Genomic DNA, 24,903 nt, shown 5'->3' on the forward strand with positions numbered 1-24,903 from the left:
TCCCCTTTGCCTCTGAGGGAGCGAATCCATTCTGCTCCTCCATCCACCTTCCATGCAACCTTGGATGGAGCCATCCACTGCCTTTGCTGCTGGCAAGAGAGGCGATGGGGCACATCTCTTCCCATTGCATGCAAGCATCCATTCACAGGAGACGGCCACAGAGTCCAGGAGATGGAAGAGACCCCAAGGGTCATATAGTCTAGCCTCTAATGCCAGTTTGGGAATGCCATTGTTATCATCTGAAAGCCCAACTTCTCATCCCAGATGCTGGAGCTGCCTTTCCAGTTCCTTCCCAGTAGTGAGTTATGTGTGTTTGTGTGTGCGTCCAGGTCTTTCCCATGGTTAAAATGGCCCCTTGAAAATAGTTGCAGCATCCCTGGAACCAGAAAGGGGATTTCTGTCCACTTCCACTTTCAGGGTTTTGGAGGAGGACTATGCCATCCCCAGGTGGCCCCAGTGGGTTGGGAACTGGCCCCCTGATTTGCCCAGGTCTGGTGCCCAAACGTAAGAAGATCTGTGAGGATGGGTCAGGCCAGGAGTGTTGCTACAGGAGGGTGGGGACATTGACCCCAAATAGGAATCCCTCTGCCCCCAAAAGGAATTTTCTTCAGCCTCCAAATTTCTAGCATTGCAGTGAGTGGGACACCAAAAACTGCTCACTCTTAGAACTCTTCTGTTTGCTACGTTCTTATTGCTTTGGGAACATGGCCTACTTCTGTTCTTTCGGAGCCTAATCTTTATTTCTAAAGGCTCGTGCTTTGAGCTGAACATGAGCCAAAAGTGCGATGCAGCAATAGTAGTATCCAGATAGAGGGAAGTCATAGGCCTCACCTGGAATAATATTGTGTCCAGTTCTGGTCATCACAATTCAAGAGGAATATGGACAAGTTTGTCCAGAGGAGGGCAACCAAATTGTGAAGGGTCTGGAAACCAAGCAGCAGCATCACAATTGCAAGCTGGAAAGTGTGGAAGGCCAGTGACCAAAACAGCACTCCTTTTGCTTCTTGGTATGTTTATTTTAGTTATGAATTAAGTGCTCCAGACGTTCTCCTTTGGCCAATGCCCCTCTGACTGGGCTGCTGGAAGGCCTGGCCTTATCCCTGGCATGGGGCTCCTTGGCTCCCCGTTGTAGGCATGGGTTTTTTTAAAAATTAACTTTACAATATAATATACTTGTCAATGTTTGTTTCTTACTGTTTTTGTGTGCAATCTGAAAGAAAGAAAGGAAGGAAGGAAGGAAGGAAGGAAGGAAGGAAGGAAGGAAGGAAGGAAGGAAGGAGACACGCAGCCTCTGAATATATGCATATGGATTTGTATAGACATATGTATATAGAGATAACATGGGTCTCTCTTGATATACATATGTGAGAGATGTATATAATCCAAGGAGAGTATCGTATGCTGGCTGACATCCCCACCCCAGACTCCAAAATGGAGGAGGAGAAATGCTTGTTGCCCCCAGACCCACGGAAATGGGGAAACTCTGCAACAGGTGCGCTTCCTTTGTCCTCCGACATGAAAATCCTAGGAAAGAGTGGCCTGAGATTGGAGGGAGCAGGCAGCTTGTTTTTAAAAAAACATGGCACCCAAGATCCCTTGTGCCCCACAAGCTGTGTCTGTGGGTGCTATGGGGATGGGCAACATCACCAAAGTTGCTGCCCAGGGAGGCTGGCGCTCTCCTTCCCTTGCCCTTGGACCCAGGTTTGCAAATGGCAGTGCCCTCCCCACCCAAACAAAAACAACAACAACCGCACCAGCATTTCTTTCTCCAAGAGGAGAAAATTAATTCCACAGGTCCTCTGAGGATAATGGCAGCCACAGGACAGTTTAGGACAGAGAGGATGTGAGAGTCCCAAACAGCAGAAGGGATCTTCCTCAGGGGGCACAGAATGGCCCCTTGCCTGGCCGAGTGCCACGGCCATCACCTGAGGGTCATCCTCAGCCATGCCCAGCAAAGTCTCTCCTCTCAATAGGGCCGGCCTCTGCTGACTCTCAGGCTGCTTTACTCCTGAAACACATCGCTTGGGATCCTTTTGGGCGCACACCTTTTAACACCACGGGAGACTCGGCCTCTTTGCTTTTTTTGGACACTTTAAAACCACAACAACAAAGCTTAAGATCCCTCCGCTCCGCACGGCTTTTCTCTTGCACAGTGGAAAGGCTCTTGCAGAAGCTCCCAAGACCATTCTCATGCCTTCTTGAAAGCAGAAGACTCCAGGAGGAATCTGGAAAAGGAAACAATCCAGAAAGAAACACGTGGAAGGAGAGCCCAGGCGGATGCTTTGTCCATCCATCCATCTGTCCATCTCTCCGTCCCTCTGTGTCCGACGCGAGAAAGTTTGCACAGCTCTTTCCTCCCCCGGAGCAGCCTGCCTCTGTTTCTATAATGCTGCCTTCATGAGGAGGAAGGGGAGAGCGGAGAGGGTCCCCCGGAAGGAAGGCCGGCCGCCGGAACCGTTTGCCCTCTCAAATGTCTGTTCTGGCGTGAGAGCGGTGGTCAGCGACTTCTGCAGGGCGAGACAGGAAGAGAGCAAAAGGAAAGGTCAGCTTGGCCCTGGCAGCCGGGGGGGGGGGCATCTGCAGGAATGAAAGGGCCGCTTCTTTCCTTCCAAAGCTAAAGAGAGAATCCATTGGGAACGGTTCGTGGGTGGTTTTGGAAACTGGCAGAGGCACCATTGTTATCCAGGATGCCCAGGAGCAACCGTGATGAGAGCCAAGGGAGTGACTGAGGAAGGAAGGCAGGCAGGCAAGCAGGCAAGCCCTGGCCTAATCTTAACAATGGCATTTAGCAATAGCATTTAACTTTCGGTTCCACTTATCAGTGAACTCAGCAATCTCTAAGCAGTTTACAATCTGTAAGACCATTGCCCCCAACACGCTGGGTACTAATTTCATTGACCTATGAAAGGATGGAAGGGTGAGTCAACCGTGGAGCCCTCTGGGGTCAAACTCACAACCTTGTGGCTGCAGGACCGGCATTTAACCACTGCGCCACCAGGGCTCCTTGTGCTCTTAGCCACAACACTCATGGCCAGCTCTAGGTCCAGGTGACAGAATCCCTGATGGGATATATAACCATTCTTACATATACTCATAGGTTGTTAAGGTTTTATATTACTTAGTTTAGTAGAGAGGGATGTCTGGGCTTCAAGGCCACAGGTGCAAGCAGGAGATAACACTTGGTGAGAACTTAATTGTTTTGGGAACAGGCTGGAGGGGCAGGACGAGAGGACACTACGTCATCTGGGTGGAGATTCCTCACTGCGCGGGAAAGACTGATCCAATTAATTAACTTTATTGCTTAATGGGGGTGGGTCTGCTTGTGAGACTATATAACCCATCTGTAACTATGTATCTTCATTCCTGACAAAGAAGTCACTTCTGTTGCCTATACCTTTACCTTTCAATAAAGCTGTTACTTTTAGGAAGCACAGCCTCTTGTTGTTTGGGGGTGGCAATTGGGAGCCTGACACCAGGGCAAACTCAGTCCTCACTGACCCTCCGTCACCCCCTCCCACTCAAATGGCCAATCGCATATTAGTGCTGCATGGCATAAATCTCCGCATGTGGAGTTACACATTCATTGCATATGGTAGCCATGTTGCACAACTGAACCACATTTGCATCCAAATGCACAATCCAGTGCATTTGTACACACTCTTTTCTGTGCAGTGGCATCACACCTGTGACTCTGCTTCCGCATCCTTGGGCTGGATGCTGAGGGTCTACGCTGGACAAATAGGTGCGTTTTTTTTTGTAGGGGAACTGACAAGCAAAACAACGTCTGCAGGAGGGCCCAGTTTCCCAGTCCTTTTGGTGTCTCTGTGTGGAAGGACCTTGCAGGCCCTGAGGAGGGCCAGGTGAAGTTGGAGGAGGCAGCTGGTCCACAGGTGAAGAGGCGAGGGGTGGGCAAGGGGGGGGACCGGGGCCATGTTTATGGCTCTTACAGCCCACAGGATCCAGAAATGATCATTTATTTTGCCCTAAATGCCTCATTCCCCCCCTCCCACACACACACACACACATATGAGGATGGGTGCTGTGTCCCTTTGCCATCCTGGGAGGGAGGGCCCCCTCTCAGCCAGGTGCTCTGTGACCTTTGGGGAGCCCTTGGGAATACGCCCCCAGAAATGCTGTGGGTCTAGCTTGGCCCAGGCAAGGCCTTGGCTGGTCCCTTGAACGCAAGACTTACTTCGGAGAAACAGACACTCTGCTCTTTAGACTGGTTTGGCTTCGGTCCGCTTTCCTGTGGAGACAGAGAAGGAACCATATTCGGGGGGGGATCGTGACCTCCAGATTCTGACCCCCCAATTTCAGTGGTCTGGGGGCAGGCGGTCTGCTAGGAAGCCGTCCCAAGACCTTTGCTCTCAGCCTGGCAGGAACCAAGAGGGCCACTCAGTCTGCCCACCTCTCCCTGGTAGCCCTGGCTTGCTTTCCTCCTCATTACGGCGGCTGCCTTCACTACCAGGGATCCCCACCTTTCTTTTCTCTCGCTCCCTCACATCTTTCCTGCACATTTGCTAATGGTGGCTTATGAATAAGATGCGGGCCCCATGCAAATGATCCAGGAAGACCTCATCCTCACAAGACAAGCATCAGCCTGCAGTCCTGAGCTGCATTTCAGATGCAAGACACCAACCAGTTAAAACAACGCACAGCTTTTGGAAAGTGGGTCATGGTTTGGTTTGGTTTTTAATATATTCTTGGAAAACCTCTTTAAAAGATGTTTTTTCCATTTAGGACAAAGCTCAAGAAATGTATTCTCCCTCCCTCCTTCCATCCCTCTAATCTCTTTCCCCCTTTTTTGTCTGCAACCGTACTTTAAAAGTCCAATATTTTTTCTCTCTCTCAGGTCGCAGACCTTGGGAGAAGCGCTCTGGGGCCCTGGGGGCCCTCCTCTCCCCCTCGGTCCATGCCAGCTGGACAGTGGCTGCCCCCTGCTTTTGAGATGCCTCTGCCCAAGGTGACCGGGCAAATTCTCATTCTGCTCACAGGCAGCAATTACGTGGCACCTGCACTGGCGGGAGGCAGGTGGGGAGACGCTGCCCACCATTAAGCATCCAGCCGTTCTCCTCTTCCTGAGTGGGCTTCATGCCACACAAGTGTCAGGGCTGGTTTGCCAGGGAACAAGGAGCAAAACCATTGCCCTTCTGGGTGCCCTCCACGCAGCCTCCCCCGCATCAAAAAGCTCTGCGTTGCTTTAACTGGTTGGTGCCTTGCATCTGAAATGCAGCCCCAACAGGAGAAGAGGGGCATCCATTGCACAGACACACCTTGCCAGTTGGTCCTAAAGGCCTGGTGTCTCTGGGGCAGTGGGTCCACTCTAGGTCTTAGTTTGAACTGTAAAGGAACTGCCCAAGGAGCTATTTCCTATCCCCAGAATGGGTTCAGCACATGGGTCACCATTCTCTGTCCCCTCAGCCACTATGGACATTGGGGTGAGCAGGTTCTTGGCTTTTAGGGGATCCCTTCTTGGACCCAGGAAAGTGTCCCCCCACTCCACTTTCCCAATTATTTATTTGGGAATGCAGGCTGGGCCATGATCTGCAACTCAGTGTGGATTTTCTCCCTTTACAAGAGCAGAGCCAAGGAATAGGAAAAGGTGGTCTGCATGGATTCTTCTGGGTCCCTTGCTCCCTTTTTCACGAGACCAGAAGAAATGGGGCTGTTCCGTCCAATGCCCTCCTCCACATCCGACGGAGCTGCCATGGGCCCCAATCCTTAAAGGGCAAGCGGGACTGCTTCCGGCATGTGGGGAGGGGGCAGTTGGCACAATTCCCGGCCCCCATCACCGTACGCCAAGGCGCCTTTGCTTGAGTGAGAGGCAAAGCCAGGGCTGCCAGGATTGGGCTCTGGGTAAGGGACGTCAGGCAATGAATCAGGCAGCTAATGGGGCAAAGGAGGCGCTAATGGAGGGGAAAGCCTGCCGCCCCCCTCCTGCCACTCGGCACTCGCCATTTAGGAGGGGAACAATTCTGCCCAGGAAGGCGGCAAAGGTGCCCACAAAAGGAGCGCCAGGGCCTCGGATGCGCTGCAACTCTAGCATGAAATTGAGCTGCTGATTGTCTCACGCAGCAGTAACGAGAGACATAAGATGTAATTTCTCAGGCATGCCGGGTCTAATTAGAGGCTGCCCAAGGGTGACATTGCTGCCTCCGCAGCTGCTCTCTGGGCTGAGGACACAGTGCTCCCGCAGCGGGCAAGAGCATCCAAAAGGGGGCCGACAAGACCCCCAGGAGCAGGAAGGGGCCTCCGGAGGATTCCCAGAGCGTGGCCAAGGGGTGCGGCAGGACATGGCCTCCTGGCACCTTTGTGCCCGGCCAGACCCGGGAGGCTGACTGGGCATTGAGGGCAGTGTCCTGCAAGGACATGGGAAAGTGGGGCCTTCCTCTGGAGATTGGAGGACTGGAGCTCCCAGCATCCCTCACCCTTAGCTGGTCTGGCTGGGGCTGCTGGGAACTGAGGCCCACCAATATCTGGAGAAATCATCTTGAATCCTGTTCCTTTCATCTGAGGTAGCATTACACCTTCCAGCAGATAATGCCTTAGCATGATGGTGCCACTTGCACATTTTATGAGCATCCCTCTACCGTTTGCTGAGGCCCTTTATAAAAATACCAAGCAACAGAGTCCTGAGGCACCCCACTACTCATTTGTCTCCAAAGTGGTGAGAAACCATTGCTGAACACCTTTGGGTTATGGACCCCATCAAACAACAACCAAACCATCTAACAACTGCATCATACAGCCACATTTCACCAGAATATCAGCACAAATATCACAGGCAACCTTGATGAAGCCTTGATGAAATCAGTGTATTCTAAGCTTACTGAATTCCCCTGATCTCATAGCCATATCAAAAAGGAGGTTTAGGCTGAGATCCTAAATCAAGCAGGCCTCTGTCCCCTTGCACCCAGTATTCATCTTTTCTTTTTTGGACAGGGCAGATGTGGCTCTCCCCGACTCCTTTGCACCCAACTCCAAGCCTTTCCACCTCCAGCAGCTGAACAGTGTTTCCCACTGAATGGCTGCAGCAGGAGCAGATACAAATGCCCCACTGAGTGTCTGGAGTCCAGCTTCATTCATGCAATAGAAAGTGGAATTGCTGGGAGCTGCAAATCCTACGTTTCTCTCTGTAAGAAAGCCTCCAGCTTTTTTGCATTCTTGCGCATCCTTGAGATGCCTCTGCAATGGCCTTACCTGGATGGAGGTGCAAGTGGTGATCACACTTGTGTCGTAGATGGTGTTGCTGTCACTGATGTTGTCTGGCAGAGACGGGCTCTTCTCCAACTTGGGAGGCAAGGTGATGGGGGGCAATGGGGGAGATTTGGGGGAGAAATTGATGTCGGTGCCATTGCCAAAGGCCTGAATTGCATTTCCTGGGCAAAGAGAAAGGAGGGAGCAAAAAGGCAGCTTTGCTGAATGAGGAAGCATACCCTTGAAGTAGGAATTCTTGGGATGGGGCCTAATTCACCAGGTTCAGCTGCAGCCCGTCCACCAACCTCACCATCACCAGCTCCTTCTTTTTGGGCTGCATCCGCACTGGAGAAATAACCCAGTTTGGCATGGCGTTAACTGCCCTGGCTCAAGGAATTCTAGGAGTTGGAGTATATGTTTCTCCAGTGTGGATACAGCCGTAGAAGGCTGGAGGGATCTCCCTGGTCTCTCTGGCCAACCCAGCTAAGCACCACCTGAACCCAGAACCCCAAACAGGCTGAGCAAAAGGTGTCCACAGACACTGCAGTGGAGCCCTGTCACTCTCTCTGCCTTGACCAAGAACTTTAAGAGAGTCCCTTGTAAGTCGGGGCTTCGTTGCCATTCCCTCTTGTTTAATGAAGGACACTAGAAGACATTGGAAGGGGCACCTCAAGCAGCATTTTACTAACACTGGCCTCAGAGGCTTCGTAAAGTGAGAAACTGAAGTGCCACACCTTTTGCATACTTTGCCTTCCTCTCCCCTCCACACAAAGAAAAGGAGAGGAGGAAGAGGAGAAGGAGAAGGAGGAGAAATGACAACCCAGCAGCCCTCCGTCTCTGCTTCTCTTGGGATGTGCTGGGGAATAGCATATACAAAAGGACAACCTCCTGTCTTGCATTTACCCAGTGCTTGGCTCACCCTTCTCCAACCCCAGTCCACACCCCAGTGCATGGTCTGAGAGAAGCCACATGCGCCATCCAGCCACAGGCATCCCATCCCATCATCCTGGCCAGATTTGGCTCCAGGAACAGTCCAGTGGTGCCTTACTGAGACAGGGGTTTTCGGTGAAGTCCTTCAGAAACTTCTCACACTCGTCCTCCATGTTGCCGCTGCCCCGGCAGGAACACGATGGGGACACCGTGAGGCTGGTGGCGCTTGAGTCGACGTAGTTGGGTGTCACGTCAAGCCCTGTCCGAGAAGGAGGAAAGTGGCCCTTTAGCACAACTGAAGGGGGGGGGGGGGCTCCTGTGGAAGAATGAGAGGGGCTCTTGCACCTCCCTCCTCACGCACCTAGAAAAGCTCCCTTCTGAAAGACCCTGACGCTTCGTGCCACAATGTGGGGCTGGGAGGTGGCCTTCAGAGCATGAGGCTGGCATGGCTATGCCAGCTGCTCCTTGGGCAGGAACTTGAGTGGGAACCGGAGGAGGCTGGGAGGAGACTGGCTACTTCTGCTAAAGGCTGTCTCCCAACACAACCAGCCCTCCTGTCCCCCCCCCCCAGGGCTGACACCCCCCTTTTCCCCATGGAAGCAGCCCCGCGGCCAATGCACTCACCAATGAGTCCCGCGTAGGAGCCGAGGCAGGCCTGGTAATTGTCCCGAGGGCAGCTGGTGGGCGAGCGAAAGGAGGCCTGGCAATTCGTATGGAAGTCTGCCAGTCTTGACCTGGTTGCAGAAGACAAGAGAGAAAGGGTGGCAGGGGATAGGAGTTTAAATTTATTTCTGATGTTTTAAGCAGTTTGTGGGGAAAAAGCAGAAAGCAAGAGAGAAAGAACAGTTACTAGTCATAATCCTCTAGAGCAGAGCCATTGACTCGGTGGGATCCACCTCCATGTTGGCTCACCCTTCAGCAACAGGTTCAGTGGGTCTTCTCCGGATGGAGTGGACCCACAGGCCTCCAGACTTTGGAAAGGGCTGAATGAATGGAGAGGAAGGCAGCCAAAGGCCTGGACTGAAGAAGGGCCGTGTCTGTTCACAACTCTTTGGGCACGCTGCCCGCCACCAACGCTGCGGTTCACCGCTTTCCATGAGCCTGACCCCAAACAGCCAGGGAGCCATTTGGAGCAGCTGCCAGGGCAAGGTGTCTGCGGAGGCGCAAAGCCTGTCACGCAGGGAGAAACAGGAGCCAAGGCTCACCGCATCTCAAGAGATTTTTCTGGCAGTGCCAAAGCCCATCTCTGCCTTGAGGTGGTTTTTCTGCACCTCCTGTGAGAAGCTGTGCTTATCCATGCACTTGGCCATCACTCTCAATTACCCTCACTTGCCCTCAGTGACATCTTCGCACCCCTTTCGGCTCCTTGGTGTGGAGCTGCCACCCTGGACACTGCCTGACTCCTGTCTCACAGCCGCCGGGCAATGGATTTGTTGTGATGGCTTCACTAAAACATCTCCAAGTCCCTTCAGTTGCAAGGTGGATAGTAAAATTCTTAACATTCACAATGCAAACTGGTTCTCCTTTATCCAGGACTCCAAAATCTGAAACACTCCAAAATCTGTCACTCTTTTCATGGGTGGCTGAGACAGTGGCACCTTCTGCTTTTTGTTTTGTGCACAAAATTATTAAAAGTATTGTGTGTAACATCATCTTCAGGCTCTGTGTAAAAGGGGGGGGGATGCTGTGGATGTAGTATATCTTGATTTCAGTAAGGCCTTTGACAAAGTTCCCCATGACATTCTTGCAAACAAGCTTGTAAAATGTGGGCTAGACAAAGGAACTGTTACATGGATCTGTAATCGGTTGACCGGCCGAACCCAAAGGGTGCTCAGCCATGGCTCCTTTTCATCCTGGAGAGAAGTGACCAGTGGGGTGTCCAGTGGGGCTCTGTCCTGGGCCCAGGGCTATTCAGCATCTTTATCAATGACTTGGAGGACAAAATTGGGGGAATACTTATCAAATTTGCAGATGACACCAAATTAGGAGGAATAGCTAATACTCCAGAGGACAGGATCAAGATTCAAAATGACCTGAATAGACTAGAAAGCGGGGCCAAAGCTAACAAAATGAAATTCAACACTGAGAAATGTAAGGTATTGCACTTAGAGTGGAAAAATGAAATGCACAGATATAGGATTATGGGGGACACCTGGCTGAATGAAACTACGTCTGAAAGGGATCTGGGAGTCCAAGTAGACCATAAGTTGAACATGAGTCAACAGTGTGATGCAGCAGCTAAAAAAGCTAATGCAATTTTAGCTGCATCAATAGAAGTATAGTGTCTAGAACAAGGGAAGTAATAGTGCCACTATATTCTGATCTGGTCAGGCCCCACCTGGAATATTGTGTCCAGTTCTGGGCTCCACAATTCAAAAAGGACATTGAGAAACTGGAGCCATGTGTCCAAAGGAGGGCGACTAAAATGGTGAAAGGTCTGGAAACCATGAAGCCCTATGAGGAGAGATTTAGGGAGCCGGGGGATGTTTAGCCTGGAGAAGAGAAGGTTAAGAGGTGATATGATCGCCCTGTTTAAATATTTGAAGGGATGTCATATTGAGGAGGGAGCAAGCTTGTTTTCTGCTGCTCCAGAGACTAGGACCCAATGGAGCAATGGATGCAAGCTGCAGGAAAAGAGATTCCAGCTCAACATTAGGAGGAACTTCCTGAGAGTAAGAGCTGTTGGACAGTGGAACACACTTCCTCAGAGTGTAGTGGAGTCTCCTTCCTTGGAGGTCTTTAAGCAGAGGCTGGATGGCCATCTGTCAGTGGGGATGCTTTGATTGTGATTTCCTGCATGGCAGAAGGAGGGGGTTGGACTGGATCAGGGCCCTAGTGGTCTCTTCCAACTCTATGATTCTATGTTCTCAGTTCTATTCTATGAACCAAAGTGCGTTTGGTTTGATTTCATCCAGTTGTGCGGCTGCCCACAAGCACCGTGTGTTTTCCCATCCTTGATTTGAAAAGGGATGCCTCTCCCACGACTTCCATATTTTATTGTGCTCACTTGTTAATTAAATGTCACTTTTCTGTCGCCAGAGATGAATTATCCAAGGCTTCTTGCCTAAAGCCAACAGAATGGATCAAAAAGAAAAGGTGCAAATTGTATTTTTTTTTAAAAAGAGAGGATTTGGTTCCAAACATTTCTGCTGAGATTAAACAGAGGAAGAGACGGGGCCAGGGCTGAATCCAGCGTCGCCGGGCGAAAGGCAGGGAAATACAATAAATCAATGAAATAACCCCCACCCTCCCTTATCCCCAAACACTTGCAGGGTCCCACTCCATTGCCCAGAGGTTGCTTTCTTTTGCCCACCCGCCTCCCGCTCCTGGCACAATGCCCTCCTAGACCCCAGCCATCCGGAGGACTCCCTGGCATTTATCTGGGTCTGGGCACTGAGCTCCCTTTGGCATGCCTTCCTGCTGTTCAGGGTCATTTTCTGTTGGCAAACAGTTCGCAGCAGGCAAGAAAACTTGCACTTAGAAGGCGCTGCAGCTGCAAAACTGCCTTTGCAGGGCATTTGCTGCAGCGGTTTGTGCCTCTTTGCCTCCCTGACTGGAGCCAAGGGTATAAGTCTTGCATGCAAAGTTTGCGCTGGCATTCAAGGAAATATGCTTCCAAGAGTTTTGTTTCAGCTGAAGGGGATTAAGTGAGTTTTTGCACTTTAGGACTTTTTTTTGTGGCAAACCTGTTTGGGCTGAAAACTGGGGTGAAAACATTTTTGCACAGGAAGCAGAATAGTCTTCGTAAAAGGTACCTGTGGATCCTTCCTGGTGTTTCACATTGGAGCAAAATTCCCCAGCCAGCCAGAGCCCCTTGTGAAGGTGGCTTGCCAAGCTTCCTCCTGGCAGCTGGATTGAATTATGAATTATGATGTATTTCCCTAAAAGCAGGGCCATCGTAAACTAAAAGACGCATGGAATGGATAAACAGTATTCCAGATGGGATGTGGACTCCTCTGGCATAAATTATGACATGCAGTAAAGGGAACACATTCTATATAACATCTCTGCCTAATTTATCCACCAGGCAGGTAGGCAAAGGCTTGTGCCCAGCTCTGCTGTGCCAATCCCAGGGGCATCTCCAGAGCCAGAGCCCCGGTTGCTGGAGGAAGCGGGCCGGGCAGCAATCGTCGCCCGCTCAGATGGCAATGTGTCCTGGCCTTCCTTGGCATCCTGGCTTGTGGCCCCTCTAAGGCAAATGTTATTCTTTTTCCAAGACATGAGGAGCCAGCTGGTAATCTTTTTATAATGTCCAAGCCAGATGTCGCTCTTTCCATTAGGCACAGTGCTTTCCCCCGTCCCTGGATGAGACTTTAACCACCAGGAATAAAGCATCCCAGAGTCTCAGGTTTCTGCCAGGTTTGGGGCTCCAGCAGAAGCCAGGACCTTGGGGTGAGGATGGACGGGTGGACAAGGGACGGCGGCCAATCTGCCTCGGTGGACGGTGCCAGGGCAGGCAGGTGGTCCTGTCTGGCCTTCCCAGTTGGAACCCAGTCTGGCCAGGGCTCCAGAAAATGGGCTGGAAATTGGCTCACAGGAAGCAAGAAAGTGGGAGCAGTGGGGCTCTCCAGGCCTTGGGAAAGGTATAAAGAAAAACAGATGAAAATATGCCCCCCTCCAGTTCAGTTTCAAAATTAAATCTTCCCATTGTTCCTCTTTGATCTGTTTGACACAGAAATGCACTTTCCTTCTGGAGAAAGAAACAGCTGGGCAAATTTGGCTCGGCTGAGACGCTTCGCATAGTATTCCTGGCAAGGAAACTCCTGGCTCTCGGCAGCGTTTCTGGGCCCTTGAGGTTCTGCCCCAGAGAGCCGCCGGGTTCCTCTCTCCCAGACCTGGACCCAAGGGGGGCATTTTCATCTGGAACAACCAGCACCCCAATTTTGCTGGAGGGGAGCAGGTGGGAAGGGCAGCCCTGGCCTGGAAATGGAAGGGGTGCAAAATTTGCAATGATTTGAGACACACATTGTCCCTGTGTGTCCAAGTGCACATACACATATGCTTCTTTGGGTCCCATTCTGGGGTTGAACTAGATGGCCCTCGTGGCCCCTTCCATCTCTGTCACTCGGTAATGTTTTGCTTCTGTGATTCTAAAACCCTTATTACAGAGTCAACATTAGACCTTTGAAAACAGTGTTTACTTCTCTTGCCAGTTTGAAAGGGAGAGGCTGCCTTCTTCCCTCCAGCCCTGACTTCCAACCCAAGCCCAAGAAAGGCTAGGCCCAGATTCTTTCTAGACCCAAGGCTCTGGTGTGTTGTGGTTTATACAAACCCTTTTAATACTGGCAATGCACACCCAGCCTACTCCGTTGCAAGGAACTGTGTGCTTCCTAGACCACAAAATGCAACACTTGTAGGCGACTTGGACTTCTCTGAAGGACACAGCCCCATCTCCCCTCATCTCTGGGGGCGGCTGGAAACCATGGACTAAAACCTGATTTGCCCGAAGACATTCCAGAGCCAATTTGGAGGCCAGGAAGCAAATGTAAAGCCGGTGCCGCCTCCGCCTCCAAAGGGCCAAGTCCACCTTTTTACGTGGGTTCACTTGGACGGTCCCCAGCCAGCGCATGAAGCTCCCATTGACTCCTTTGACCCACCAGGCGAGGCAGCAAGGGAAACGGAGATTAAAAACAGCAGCCTATAAAAGTAGCTGGAAAAAATCTACAAGGGGCATTAAGTGAGTTCTCATCTTTTTATGGAGGGATGTAATTGAACCAATTGCTCAGCCGGAGGTTCTGGGGGCCTCAGGAACAGCAAAGAGAGACAGAGAAGGGGGCAGAGCTGGAAGGTGTCCAGGGAGTCACTGGTTTGGCCTGATGACCAGGGTCCGGCGGTGGAAAGACAGATGGTTCGTCCACCTGGGGAGAAAGTATTGACCATTCAATCTCCGTGCCTCAAACCAGGGGTTTTATGGGCTGGCCAGGCATCCAATGCCTTGTGCTGGCAACCCTCCTGCACTTCTCCTGGGCTTTATTCATTTTTAAAAACTACAGAAAACCCATTAAAGAGGAAGCAATAGAACAAAGTACCGTATTTGAAAGCTCACCAGCCCCATGACATGGCTGGCTGGCTGTCCTAAGGGTCAGAGAGAGATAAGGCTGGAATCCACCTCCTGCCCTGTGCGCATGGGTGTGAACGGCACATTTGGCACGCGCATTTGGGTGTGCACTCAGTTTCACGGAGCCTTGGTTTGGTTGAATAACACTGACATTCAGTGCAAAGGTTGTGTAACGCAACTGATGCCTTATTCCACGCCAGGAGATTAACTAACGCTATGCAACCCTGACACAGGATCATGGCCAATCCATGTTCCACACTCTGCATGGGACCCCAAAAGTGTTAAGGATACGACTGTTTTATTTTCATGCATGCTGAGAGGTGCCTTGGGCCCCGTTTTGGAAGGAAGGCAGGACAGAAATGCAAGCAGTAAAGTAGAATAAATGAACTCCAAGTGACTGACTCTCTTCAAAGGGGTTTGGGCAAAGCACCTCGGACCATTCCTTTAAAGTCTGGGGTAAAACCTTGGCTGCCCCTGATTCATGCTGCTTTCGCTTTTAGGAAGTTCTTCTGTTTCATTGCAACGAAGGGTGTTTTCCTCCCATTCGTTCATTTTGCTTAAGAACTGTTGCCCTTTATTGCCTTTATAGTTTCGGCACCAAGAGACTCAGACATTCTTCCAGGGGAAGCAATTTAGAAATATATTAGATAAATAAATAAGGCTAATACGTGAACGCAATTAGCGGCTGGTTTTAGCACTTCTCCAAAATTTGTTGTGCATTTTTTCATGTTTTTTAAAAAGATTTGTACATTACGGGGAAATGCATAAATTAGGGGAAATAGCATATAAAAGCATATATCAGAGGGGCATGTTTGCAAAATGCATGTACGAGGGGAAATTGCATATAAATATGTATACAAATGCATACGGAAGTTAATGTGCATGAAAGCAAATATAATTTTAAGTAGGGTGTGTTTTTTTAAATGCAAACCCAAGTGTTAATCGACTGAATGAACCTCTGCTTGAAAAATGTGATCATTGCTGGAGGGAAGGAAGGAAGGAAGGACAGGGTTGCTCATCCTTGAACAGACACTTGTCCAGGGAAAGCCATTTCAGTGCCTTGCTATGCGATTTTTCATTGCCCTGAATTACTCTTGAAACAACCTGAATGTACCTCTTTGGAGTGAAATGCTTATGAGCGTCTGGCTGTACTAATCGGGTTGAGGATCGTTCATTGCTTACAGAGTCCACAGAAGACCACCAGACAATCCAGAGAGTAGGGTCTGAGCCAAAGGAGCAGTCGGTCACTCGAGTAAGAGAGCCAGGCCGCATGTCCCTTTGGCAAATGCCAGCCAGAGCAGGGTTAGCAAGCCCCTGGACAGGTGTCAAGAGATCTCCTTGGCCGCCTCTCAGAGCCAAGAAATGGCTTCTGGAGAATCCTTGCAAGCAATCCAGGATCCCATCTCCAGTCAAGACAGTTGAGACAAAAGCAATGGGCAGCTCAGCCAGTCTCAGGGCTGGAAATAAGACTCCCAGCTTTGCATCCTGTGCATGAGATGCAGGTGCTCCTCTGTCCTGGACATGGCACTGGGCTCACTGGGCCCAGTTTGGCCTCGGATCCATGCAGACTGAATAGTAGCTGGACCTGGCTCTAACCGTCATGACTCCATTCTGCAGAGGGACTCAGGCTGCATCTATACAGTACTGCAGAACTGATGCAGCTGGACACCGCTTTAACTGCCCTGGCTCAATGGCATTGTGCGATTTTGTAGTTTGTGTGATATTTGGCCTTTATTGTCAGAGAGCTCTGGTGCCACAACAAACTACAAATCCTAGGTTTCCATAGGATGGAGCCATAGCAGTTAAAGCAGAGTCAAACTGCATTAATTCTGCACTATGGCACCATTCTAAGACCTCTCTCTTAGAGAGTTGCCCTCTCCCTGAACTACAATCCTAGAGACTGCAACACCCAGAATTCCACAGGATGGAGCTATGATCATTAAAGTGGGATCAAACTGCTGTAACAGTTCAATGTAGAGATGCACCTGATGCAACCCATACCTTTATATTTGGAAATGTGGATCCTGCACCAAGAGAAAGGCAGGATGTAATTTAAACCAAAGATCCATGGAGATGGACAGTTGACCGTTTCCATCAGGGTCTAGCCAGAAGAACTGGGCAAAGTGTGCCATGAAGGGAGGGCTCCTGGTGTGTGTCAGACTGGAAAAGGGGGGCACCCAGGAGCCTGGCACAGAGCCCCGTGTGTTTCAGTGAGGCAGGCCTGGCCTATGGTTTGAGTGTTAGACTATGACTCTGGGAGACCAGAGTACAAATCTCCGCTCGGCCTTGGTCAAGGCACACTCTCTCAGCCTCCGAGGAAGGCAAAGGCAAAACCCTTGACCTGAAGGCCCACCACAGCGGACCACTAGGCCAGGTGGGCAGATCTGTTAGTAAAGCCGCCCTTGCAAATGCCATCTGTGCTAAGGCTTCATTTCCGATTCATGTGGTTGGGCGCCCTCCCCGCCCCCTCCAGCCCCGAAAGCCTTCGCCTGAGTCCACAGGAGATTATTGCCTGGTAGGAGAAGGGAAGAATTAAAGGCACACATCATTTGGTTTTAATTGAGGGACTGTTCTGTCCCATTGAACTGCTAACTAAGCTGAACAGGAGATTGTGTTTACATAAGCAAACCCTGGGTCTGGTATAGACTTGCTGTCAGGGTGAGTCAATACTTATGAAAGTTCGCCCTTTAATTATTCAGTGCGAATTGACTTATGATTGCGTTAAGATGGCGGTCAGCCTTGAGCGATGGGTCTCCTTTCCCAGCATCCCTCCTTCCCCAGGAGCGGCCATGGGGCTGCGCTGCATCTTAAAGGAGCTGCCCAAACAGGTCCAGACCCTTCGGCAGCACTCTCACCAAAACCCAGAGCAGATTCCCTGCCCTACTGCTTTGCCAACAGGGCTGGAGTCCCAGTTTCAGTCCTAATGAGAGTAGACCCACGGAATCCATTGGGTTTATCCAGATATTGATTCACCATTGGACAATTTATTTCAAGTACAGTATCTCCTCTAGCAGGGACTAACAAGCAGGTTGCCAGTTTTTAGTGGCCCCACCTCTGAGAAGACCATGCCCAGCTCTGGGTGCCATTTCTTTAAAGCCCAAATGAAAACCAAGAGTGCCACCTCTGCCCCTAGAACACTGAATCTACCAGTCACTAGTCCGTCCGTCCATCCATCCATCCATCCATCCATTGTTTGAATTCAGCGACAGACCCAGCATTCATGGAGGCTGACTATTAAAAGACATCCATGAAAAAGACTGCTACAACAAAACACCCCTATCATAGCAAGGCAAACTGAGGAGATAAATACAAGCATGCCCACATTTGAACTCATCACTTTCTGGGTCAGCAAAAGACCCATTTCACAGAAAGTCAAGCCAGTTTCCCCAATTCACCTACAAACAAGTTGTTCCAAAATTATTTCTCCAAAGCAAGACCGATTGCGATCCTTTCCTGCTCAGTGATGGAAAAAGCCCAGACTTTGGCTGCACAGCAAACCCACAAACTCCCACTTCCTTCTGTCTTTATCCCAGCCCAGCCCCAAAACTGGAACCTGGGTCGGCCGGGCGGCGAGTCTGATCCAGTTTTTAGCCTGAAACTTTAAAGGGTGCTCCGTCCTGTTCCCAAAATAGGTTACACCCTGCAGATAGCTCCTTTGACGCTCAGGTCAAATCCAAAGCAGGATCCCTCCCTCCCGTCCCATGGCTGTCCCAGAGGCCATGGAGGCCGTGTGGGACCCAGAGGCACCGGAAGGTGGGGGTTTTATTCTAAGATTCAAGAGTGGTTCCTCCCAAATTTTATGAGTCTGTCTCTCTCATTGCAACAGAGTGAATGGGCAGCCAGCCACCTGAATGTGGGAGCAGGGCATTCAAGGAAAAGAGTCCCAGCCTGGCACCAAGGGAGGGAACAGGCAAAAGGCTGGTGGGCTTTTCTCCTTGGTCCCCGGCTAAAGTTTGGAGCAGCATCCAGCGCGCTCATCAAGGCCTCTCCTTACGCACACCGTGTAATGAACGCACTGAGAACGCATCCATTACAAATGACATTTTGCTCACAGCGGAGGCAGCGAAAGGGGCTGAGGCTGGAGGTGCCTCTCCTTCCTCTGAGAAGAACCGGCCAAAGCGAAGGAAGGACCCGCGCGGAGAGTGTCGGCCTTTGCCTGGCTGGCAGCCTCTGGAGACGGAGGAAATGCTGCTTTGTGGAAGATTGGAAATTCTTCCTAGCCGGCATCAGCGAAGCATGTTAAGACCAGATTATTTGTGGTCCCGATTTGCTGATGCAAGATGAAAAATAAAGCAAACTGCAGCTGCTGAAATCAGCTCTTTTCATCCTTTTCCTCCGCTCTCCCCTTCGCTGAGGTTATGGTTTTGCAAAAGGTTTTATATTCTGGGAGCAAAAACCTGTCCGTTGCAATCAGTGCCAGAGAGCTAAGCGTCTGTCAGAAGTCTCTGCAGCTGCAGGGAAGAAGGCATGGCAGGCAGGCAAAGGGGACGAAGAGCCAGCAAGGAGAGCATGAAGGGCATGGACCCTCTCTTTACCCCCTAATGCCTCCCTGACCCCCAACCCAAGGGGTTCCAGGGCCTGGTTCCCCCTCTGCACCCACTCTGGGATTTGCAGGATAGGGGCAGGAAGGAGCAACCTCCCGGGGTGGGACTTGTAGGGGAGAGGCCTTATAGAGAAGGGGCCAAAAAGACACGTGTGCCATAGGATCCCAGCCTCAGTTTTTATATGGCTGAGGCCTTCTTCCAGCATGGCTCACACACACGTCAGGGGAGCAGTGAATCCACTCCAGGTTTTTGGCCAGAATTTAAAGGAGTGCTGAACTCTAGTCCCCCCCTCCCCAACTGTTTCAGCTTAGTAGCTCCTGTCAGGTTCAGACCTAAAACTCAGAGCAGATTCACTGCTCTCCATTGGCATGGAAGCCACCAGGCATTGCATCCATGAATGGTAACTTTTCAAAGCGGAGTAACTCCTGCAAGCCCTGGGAGATGGCTCTGCTGCACTGTCAGAAGAGAAGCTGGGACTGACGGTCTCCAGGGTGGGTTCAAGATGGCACCCTTCTGACACATGCAGGACAACCAGTAAATGGCACAAGCCCCTCATATCCCAGCAGGAGGGGTCCCTTCTGAACCCCAGTGCCTCCTGCCAACTCCCCCCCCCCCCAACCAGGGCCAGCCCCATCCTTTACCAGCAGAGGTTCTCACCCAGCTATTCCTGCCCCCGAAGGTGCCCCAGAGCCACTCTTTGCTCTTGAGGGAGGAGAGGGGAGCCATTTGTGCCCCACAGACTGGTCCTGCATGCCTTGTAGCGCTCAGGCATTGAAGCAAGGCTGGATGGCCAGCCCAGTTTGCTTCTGGGGAGTGGAAAGGGGTCCCCCTCTGCCTCCGGCAGCTCCTTAGATGCCTTAGGCTGGCCCTGTCTCCTTGAGCTCTGCTCAATAGCAGCCCCTCCATTCCCCATCTCTTCTTTCCTCCCTCCCTCTCTATCCCTCCTTCCTGGCATTCACACAGCAATCCCTTCTGCAGGGAACTGACTCTGCCTCGCTCCTTTCTGCTCCTCTGCTCGCATTAGCATCACTTTGGGCTCACTGCTCCAAGCAGAATGCCCCATTCTCCCAGTTCACTCTCCTTTGCCAGTCTTTGCCTTGCACTTGCGATAACAGCGGAGTTGCGAAGGGGGGGGGTCTGCTAAAGTGTGCCAATGACAGCTTGTTTTCTTTGCTCATTAGCACTCAAGGTGAACGCATGCCCTTCTGTGGCAGCCGTGTCTTCTCTGCACATCCTGAGCATCATGGCTGTGAGTTAGCTGCCATGTTGGACCCCCATCATCTTGCTCCCTCCCAAGACCACCTGGGCTGCCCAGAACCTCCCAGGCTGGCAAAGCCAAGCGAGTGAGCCTTGTCTTGCCTTGCCTTGCCTTGGGCTACTGTGCCCAGCATGCCTCTAGTGTCCATGCAGAGGGCATCCACTGGCTGCCAACAAGGATCCTCCTGGATCATGTTCATGGTGGATCCAGTTTCTTCTCCATCACTTCTTAAGCAGTTTCTTTAAAAGTCATTCAAGAAGATGTAATTCCTCCTGGGAATGCAGAATGTCTGCACCTTGGTCAATGGAGCAAGCCTTGCTGGACTGGACTGGAAGTATGAAGGGGCACAAAGGTCTTGCCTGGGACCTTTCCTCCTTCAGCTGAGCTCCATCAAAACCCTCTGGTCCTTTGAATTTTGCCCTGGAAGACCTCCCCCATCTCCCTAATCTTGCATTACTTTTACTTATCCCTTGCCTTTCTCTCAATATGGGAGACATTTATTTATGTCTGTGCCTCAGTTTCCCCATCTCCTGCAGACCCATCCCCAGCAGCAGTGATCCATCTTTGGTGATTCACCCTCCCTACATAACCAGGAGCAGGGATGGTGATGGTGATGATCCTGCCTTCTGCCTCTCCTTCTGCTCAGTCTCTCTATCTAATTATCTGTGCTCTCTCTCTGTCTATGCAGTCTTCCCATCCATTGCTATTAATGGCAATTCTGGCCCACCCTTCCTCCCTGGAGGCCAGAGCATGAGATGGAGAGAGCTGGCCGGCCGCTGTCACTGAGCAGGTGCTTGGCTCTCCTTTACTGGAGATACAGACCTTGAGTGGTGGCCGCCACTCGGGCTGCTTGAACTGTGGGTTCCTGTCTAGGTGGCCCTTGGGATCCCCTCCAACTCCATGGTTCATGGAATCTGTGATTTGATTCTCCTTGTTTTCATGTTTCTCAACAACACTGTGAGGAAGATGGAGCCAAGGCTGCATGAGTGTCCCAGATTCATGGCTGACCCAGGGCTGGAAACTGGTCTCCGTGGGCCATGGCAGACCCTCTTAATCCCCCACCTCCCTGCCTCTCTGTGGGACTAAGCCCCATAGTTCTTGGTTCCTCATTAAAAGCCTGAGCCATGCAATGGGGTGCTTGAAGCTGGGCTTCATTACGCAGCAACAGCATCGGGGTTTTTATTGGAAGCGGCAAATGCTCTCTGCCCCACACGGTCTCCATCCTGAGCAACCTCCCAAGGGAGAAGTGAATGCAATTCGTCTGACTTCATTCCTGAATTGCAACCCTCCTTCCCGGCTTCGCATTACAGAATTGAAACAAGAAGCACACAAACTGAAGCACTCTCTATGAGAGCTCAAGAGGCAGATCAGAGCTTTACTCTGGCAATTTGTTCCATGTATGAAAATGGCTAATGTTGGAGGGGATGGAGACGCAAAATCAAATGTACATCCCAGGCAATAGCAGGTTTTATAGTTGTGTTAGCAACCAATTTTAAAACAAGTCTATAAAAATGATCTCTAACAATCGCCTGCCTCTAAAGTAAGCCACAGGGATTTCAGCCTGGCTTTTGGGGAATGTGCTTTGGAGCCTTGCCTGGCTCTCCTTCTGCCCTGAGCAGCAAAAGCCACAGCAGCAGCCATAGCAGACCCTCTCCTCCTCCTCCTCCTCCTCCATCCAGTCTACTCTGTCTCCCAGAAGGCTCTGGTGGCCCCTTGCCTGCCCCTCAGTGGCCCTAGTAGCAAATCCTCCCAGGGCTGGAGCAGAAGATTTCCCAGAAAACTAGACGAGTGCATTTCTGGCTGAGCCTCTTCATTTCTCTCACCACTTGCTCTTCTGTGCAAAACTTGTCAATGGAGGATGGAGAGCAGAACGCATAGTGATGTTGCGCCTGTGTGGGGTGTTCCAGAAGCCAGATGTGCCTCCGTCTTGTCTAGAGAGGCTGGCTGGCTGGCTGGCTGGCTGGCTGTGACAAAGGGCCTCTCATTCAAGAGCTGCTCCTGCTCTCCTTCCATTTCCATCCAGGACGAGTTCTTCCCTGTCGCTCTGGACTTCCATGGATATACAGAAACAAACTGTGGGGCAATGCCAGGCCACTCAGATACTCACAGACTCCTTGGAGGAAGGAGGGAGGGGAAACCTACGCTGGTTTTGTTTCCACCTGATGCTCAGAATCTCTCCAGGCTTCTCAGGACATCCAAGTTCTGCATCAGGCTGGGCAGCCACTTCCTAAAATTCCCACACACATTTGGATGCACCTTTCCTACTGTGGAATTTGTACATATTTCTCTTTAAGTGATGCACTATTATGTCTTTTCCCACAGACTAAAGCTGGGGTGGGAATCATGCAGCCCTCCAGGTGTTGGGGACAGGGGCAGGAACCCTGCATTCTGCGAGAGGCAGCCAGCGCTGTGGGACCCCCACCCACCCAATATTCCAACAAAGATATATATTTTCAACCCCAAAAAATCTCTCAAGAAAAAGCTCCCTGCTCAGGCGGCTGATGACTGGGACAGACATCCTGGCAGCTGGAGAGACAGAGAGACAAAATGGCCCTAACAAGGCAGAGCTGGAGAGCCAAACGTGGCAAGACAAGTCTTGCGCTAATGGCCATCACTTTGACACCTCCTTTTAAGATCACTGGCAGTTTGGGTCTCTCTGATCTCCTCAGGCACATGCCCCTCTGTGTCCAGTCCTCACCCACGCATCAAGTCACGCTTCCAACATGCCCAGTCTCCCCACCGCCTTTCCTTGCAATGGCTCCGGCTATTCCTGCAAAGAGGCTTTTCCTGTGAGGCTACTATTGTCCTGCTTCCCAAACTGCAGCTCCAGGAAGCCACTGGTCACTCAGTGCCAAACTGAGGAGAGCTGGTGGCTGAGCCCCACTGCCCTTCCTGTGGCCAGGAGACCACTGACAGGGCCACAGCTGTAACCCCAAAGGTCCTGACCACCACATGGGGCTTGGCTGCTGGGGAAACAGAGTGACAGTGGCACAAAAAGAGCAAACTCCCAAGTGATACCTGAATGGCACCTGCATAGAATTGTGCTTAGCCTGGCCTCTCTTATTCTGGGAAGGGAAAGGGCCGCTGTTCTCAATGGGACTGGCAGCAGGATTCCTGTGCTTATTTACAAACTGAGAAGAGCGCACCAAGTGCGCAGGCGCCTCTCGTTCATAGCTCTTGGCTGTTCTCCAGTCGGCAGTTAAACACACAGCCACTTGTCCTCCGTGTATTTTTTTAAAAAATTACTGTTATTATACATCATGATGATAGTAATTTTTATCCTACTCTCCAGCCAGGAGTGGGGGGGGGGAGCCTCTCAAAAGCACTTAAGAAGATCAATGAATGGGTGGCTGGGTTGGGGGATACTGGGCCAGGCTTCCAGGGGGGCTGTGGGGGCAGAGCCCGCACTCAGACTTTGGGCACAAAGGTCAGGGAGATGCTCTTTTGGGCTGGAAGCAGATGCAGGGAGGGAAGAGCAGTTGTTCCTCCCGGCCCCATTGAGAACCAGTGCAGTGTAAACCGAGGGAATGCTTGACCTCACTCCATGAGAGGGAATGCCCAAGGGCAGCCATGCCCACCTCTTGGCCAACTCTCCATCCCAGAGGTCAGCCAGGGCTTTGATAGGATCACTCTATGGTCACCCTGAAGCCAGACACATAAAGGCAGAGGTCTAGGCCCTGTCGGCCAGGAGGAAGATAAGGGTCGCACCTCCTTTTGGAGAGCAGCAGTGCAAGGGCCAGGCTGCAAAGACTGGAAGCAATGCCTGTCTCCTACTCTGTGGAGAAGATAGCCAAGCCAGCTCTGAGATTCAGATCAATGGGGCCTTGGAACTGACACATCCCCCCCCCCACTCCTTTGCATTGCCCTTTGCCTATCTTGGTTTTCCCGGATCCCTTAGCCTCTTGACCCCTGGACTGTTTATTTCACGCATGGATTCCCTCCTTTCCCAGACTGCTGCCTCTTGGCACCAAATGGGTCATGGGAGGAAGGTGAGTCCTCTGTGCTGGGTAGTCATCCTGCAAAGGAGGTAGCAAATTCTGCCTCCTGCCTGCAAGGAACACCAAAGGACACACAGAAAGGCATTAATTCTGCATTGCCCCTGTTTATGTCACCAATAGGATCCTGGCTGGGTTGTCGTTTTGCTGGAAAATGTGCGCACATGCAGACGTGCACACACACACACACACATTCACACCAGCTGCCACTCGAAGCAAAAAGCAACAGGTTCCCATTTCCTACCCAACTTAGAGCTCTGTTCTGCCTCACACCTGCATTTTCCAAATTCTGAGGCTGGGACAGCCAAGCGTCCGATTACAGGGAGGTTTAGGGAAGAGAGTCTGACCATGCGTCTTGCCCCAGTCCCAGGCCAGCGAGAGGGATGCTCAGAGCCACCCAGACAGAGTAAAAGCACACAGGACCCAACCATATTCACCTTTAGTTTCATGTATTCTGCTGTAGGTCATGCAAGTCAGAGCTGGGACATTGAATCTGAAGCCCAGGCTCCCAGACACAAAGCGGCAGCCCTTCCTGTTCTCCTCAGAGCCCCTTCCTCTCCTTGGACGACTCTGGTGCTCAGCTGCCTGTGCTGAGGGCTTCTGTGTAGATGGGCAGCACTTGCAAACATTCCCAAACAAACTTGTTCAGACAAAAACCAAACCCAAAGTCAGACCACAGAAACCCTCTGCTGCTGCTGCTGCTGCTGGGACTCTTGGCTCTTCCAGGGAGGCTGCGGGGAGCCAGGATGGGCAGCAAGGAGAGCTACAACCCAGTTCCAGTGGGATTAATATCTCACGATTTCATCCCATTGGTCTCTACAGGCAGTTTTCCGCTTCTTGGCTGAAGAGGGGGAAGGCGTTCCAACATGCAGCTGAAACCAGAAACCCAGTCGATAGTTTAGTCTACCATCCTCCATGGAA

The 24,903-nt window shown here is 51.3% G+C and overlaps 1 protein-coding gene across 3 annotated transcripts in view; it reads right to left on the reverse strand.

The window, feature by feature from the left end:
• Window positions 1-1,246: 1,246 nt before the first annotated feature.
• Window positions 1,247-24,903, reverse strand: part of GFRA2 (GDNF family receptor alpha 2) — a 51,323-nt gene continuing 27,666 nt past the window's right edge. For 2 of the 3 annotated variants that reach the window (XM_042471561.1, XM_042471559.1), the window contains exons 5-9: window positions 8,752-8,861; window positions 8,246-8,386; window positions 7,201-7,379; window positions 4,193-4,246; window positions 1,247-2,507 (exon numbers count right to left, since the gene is read on the reverse strand). In XM_042471561.1, coding sequence (XP_042327495.1) covers window positions 2,382-2,507; window positions 4,193-4,246; window positions 7,201-7,379; window positions 8,246-8,386; window positions 8,752-8,861 — 610 coding nt within the window. In that variant the 3' untranslated portion in view covers window positions 1,247-2,381. The remainder of the gene's footprint in view (window positions 2,508-4,192; window positions 4,247-7,200; window positions 7,380-8,245; window positions 8,387-8,751; window positions 8,862-24,903) is intronic. The other variant, XM_042471560.1, reaches the window with a different exon arrangement.

The sequence above is a fragment of the Sceloporus undulatus genome, chromosome 6 (genome assembly GCF_019175285.1).
Source record: "Sceloporus undulatus isolate JIND9_A2432 ecotype Alabama chromosome 6, SceUnd_v1.1, whole genome shotgun sequence".
Classification (NCBI taxonomy): Eukaryota; Metazoa; Chordata; class Lepidosauria; order Squamata; family Phrynosomatidae; genus Sceloporus; species Sceloporus undulatus.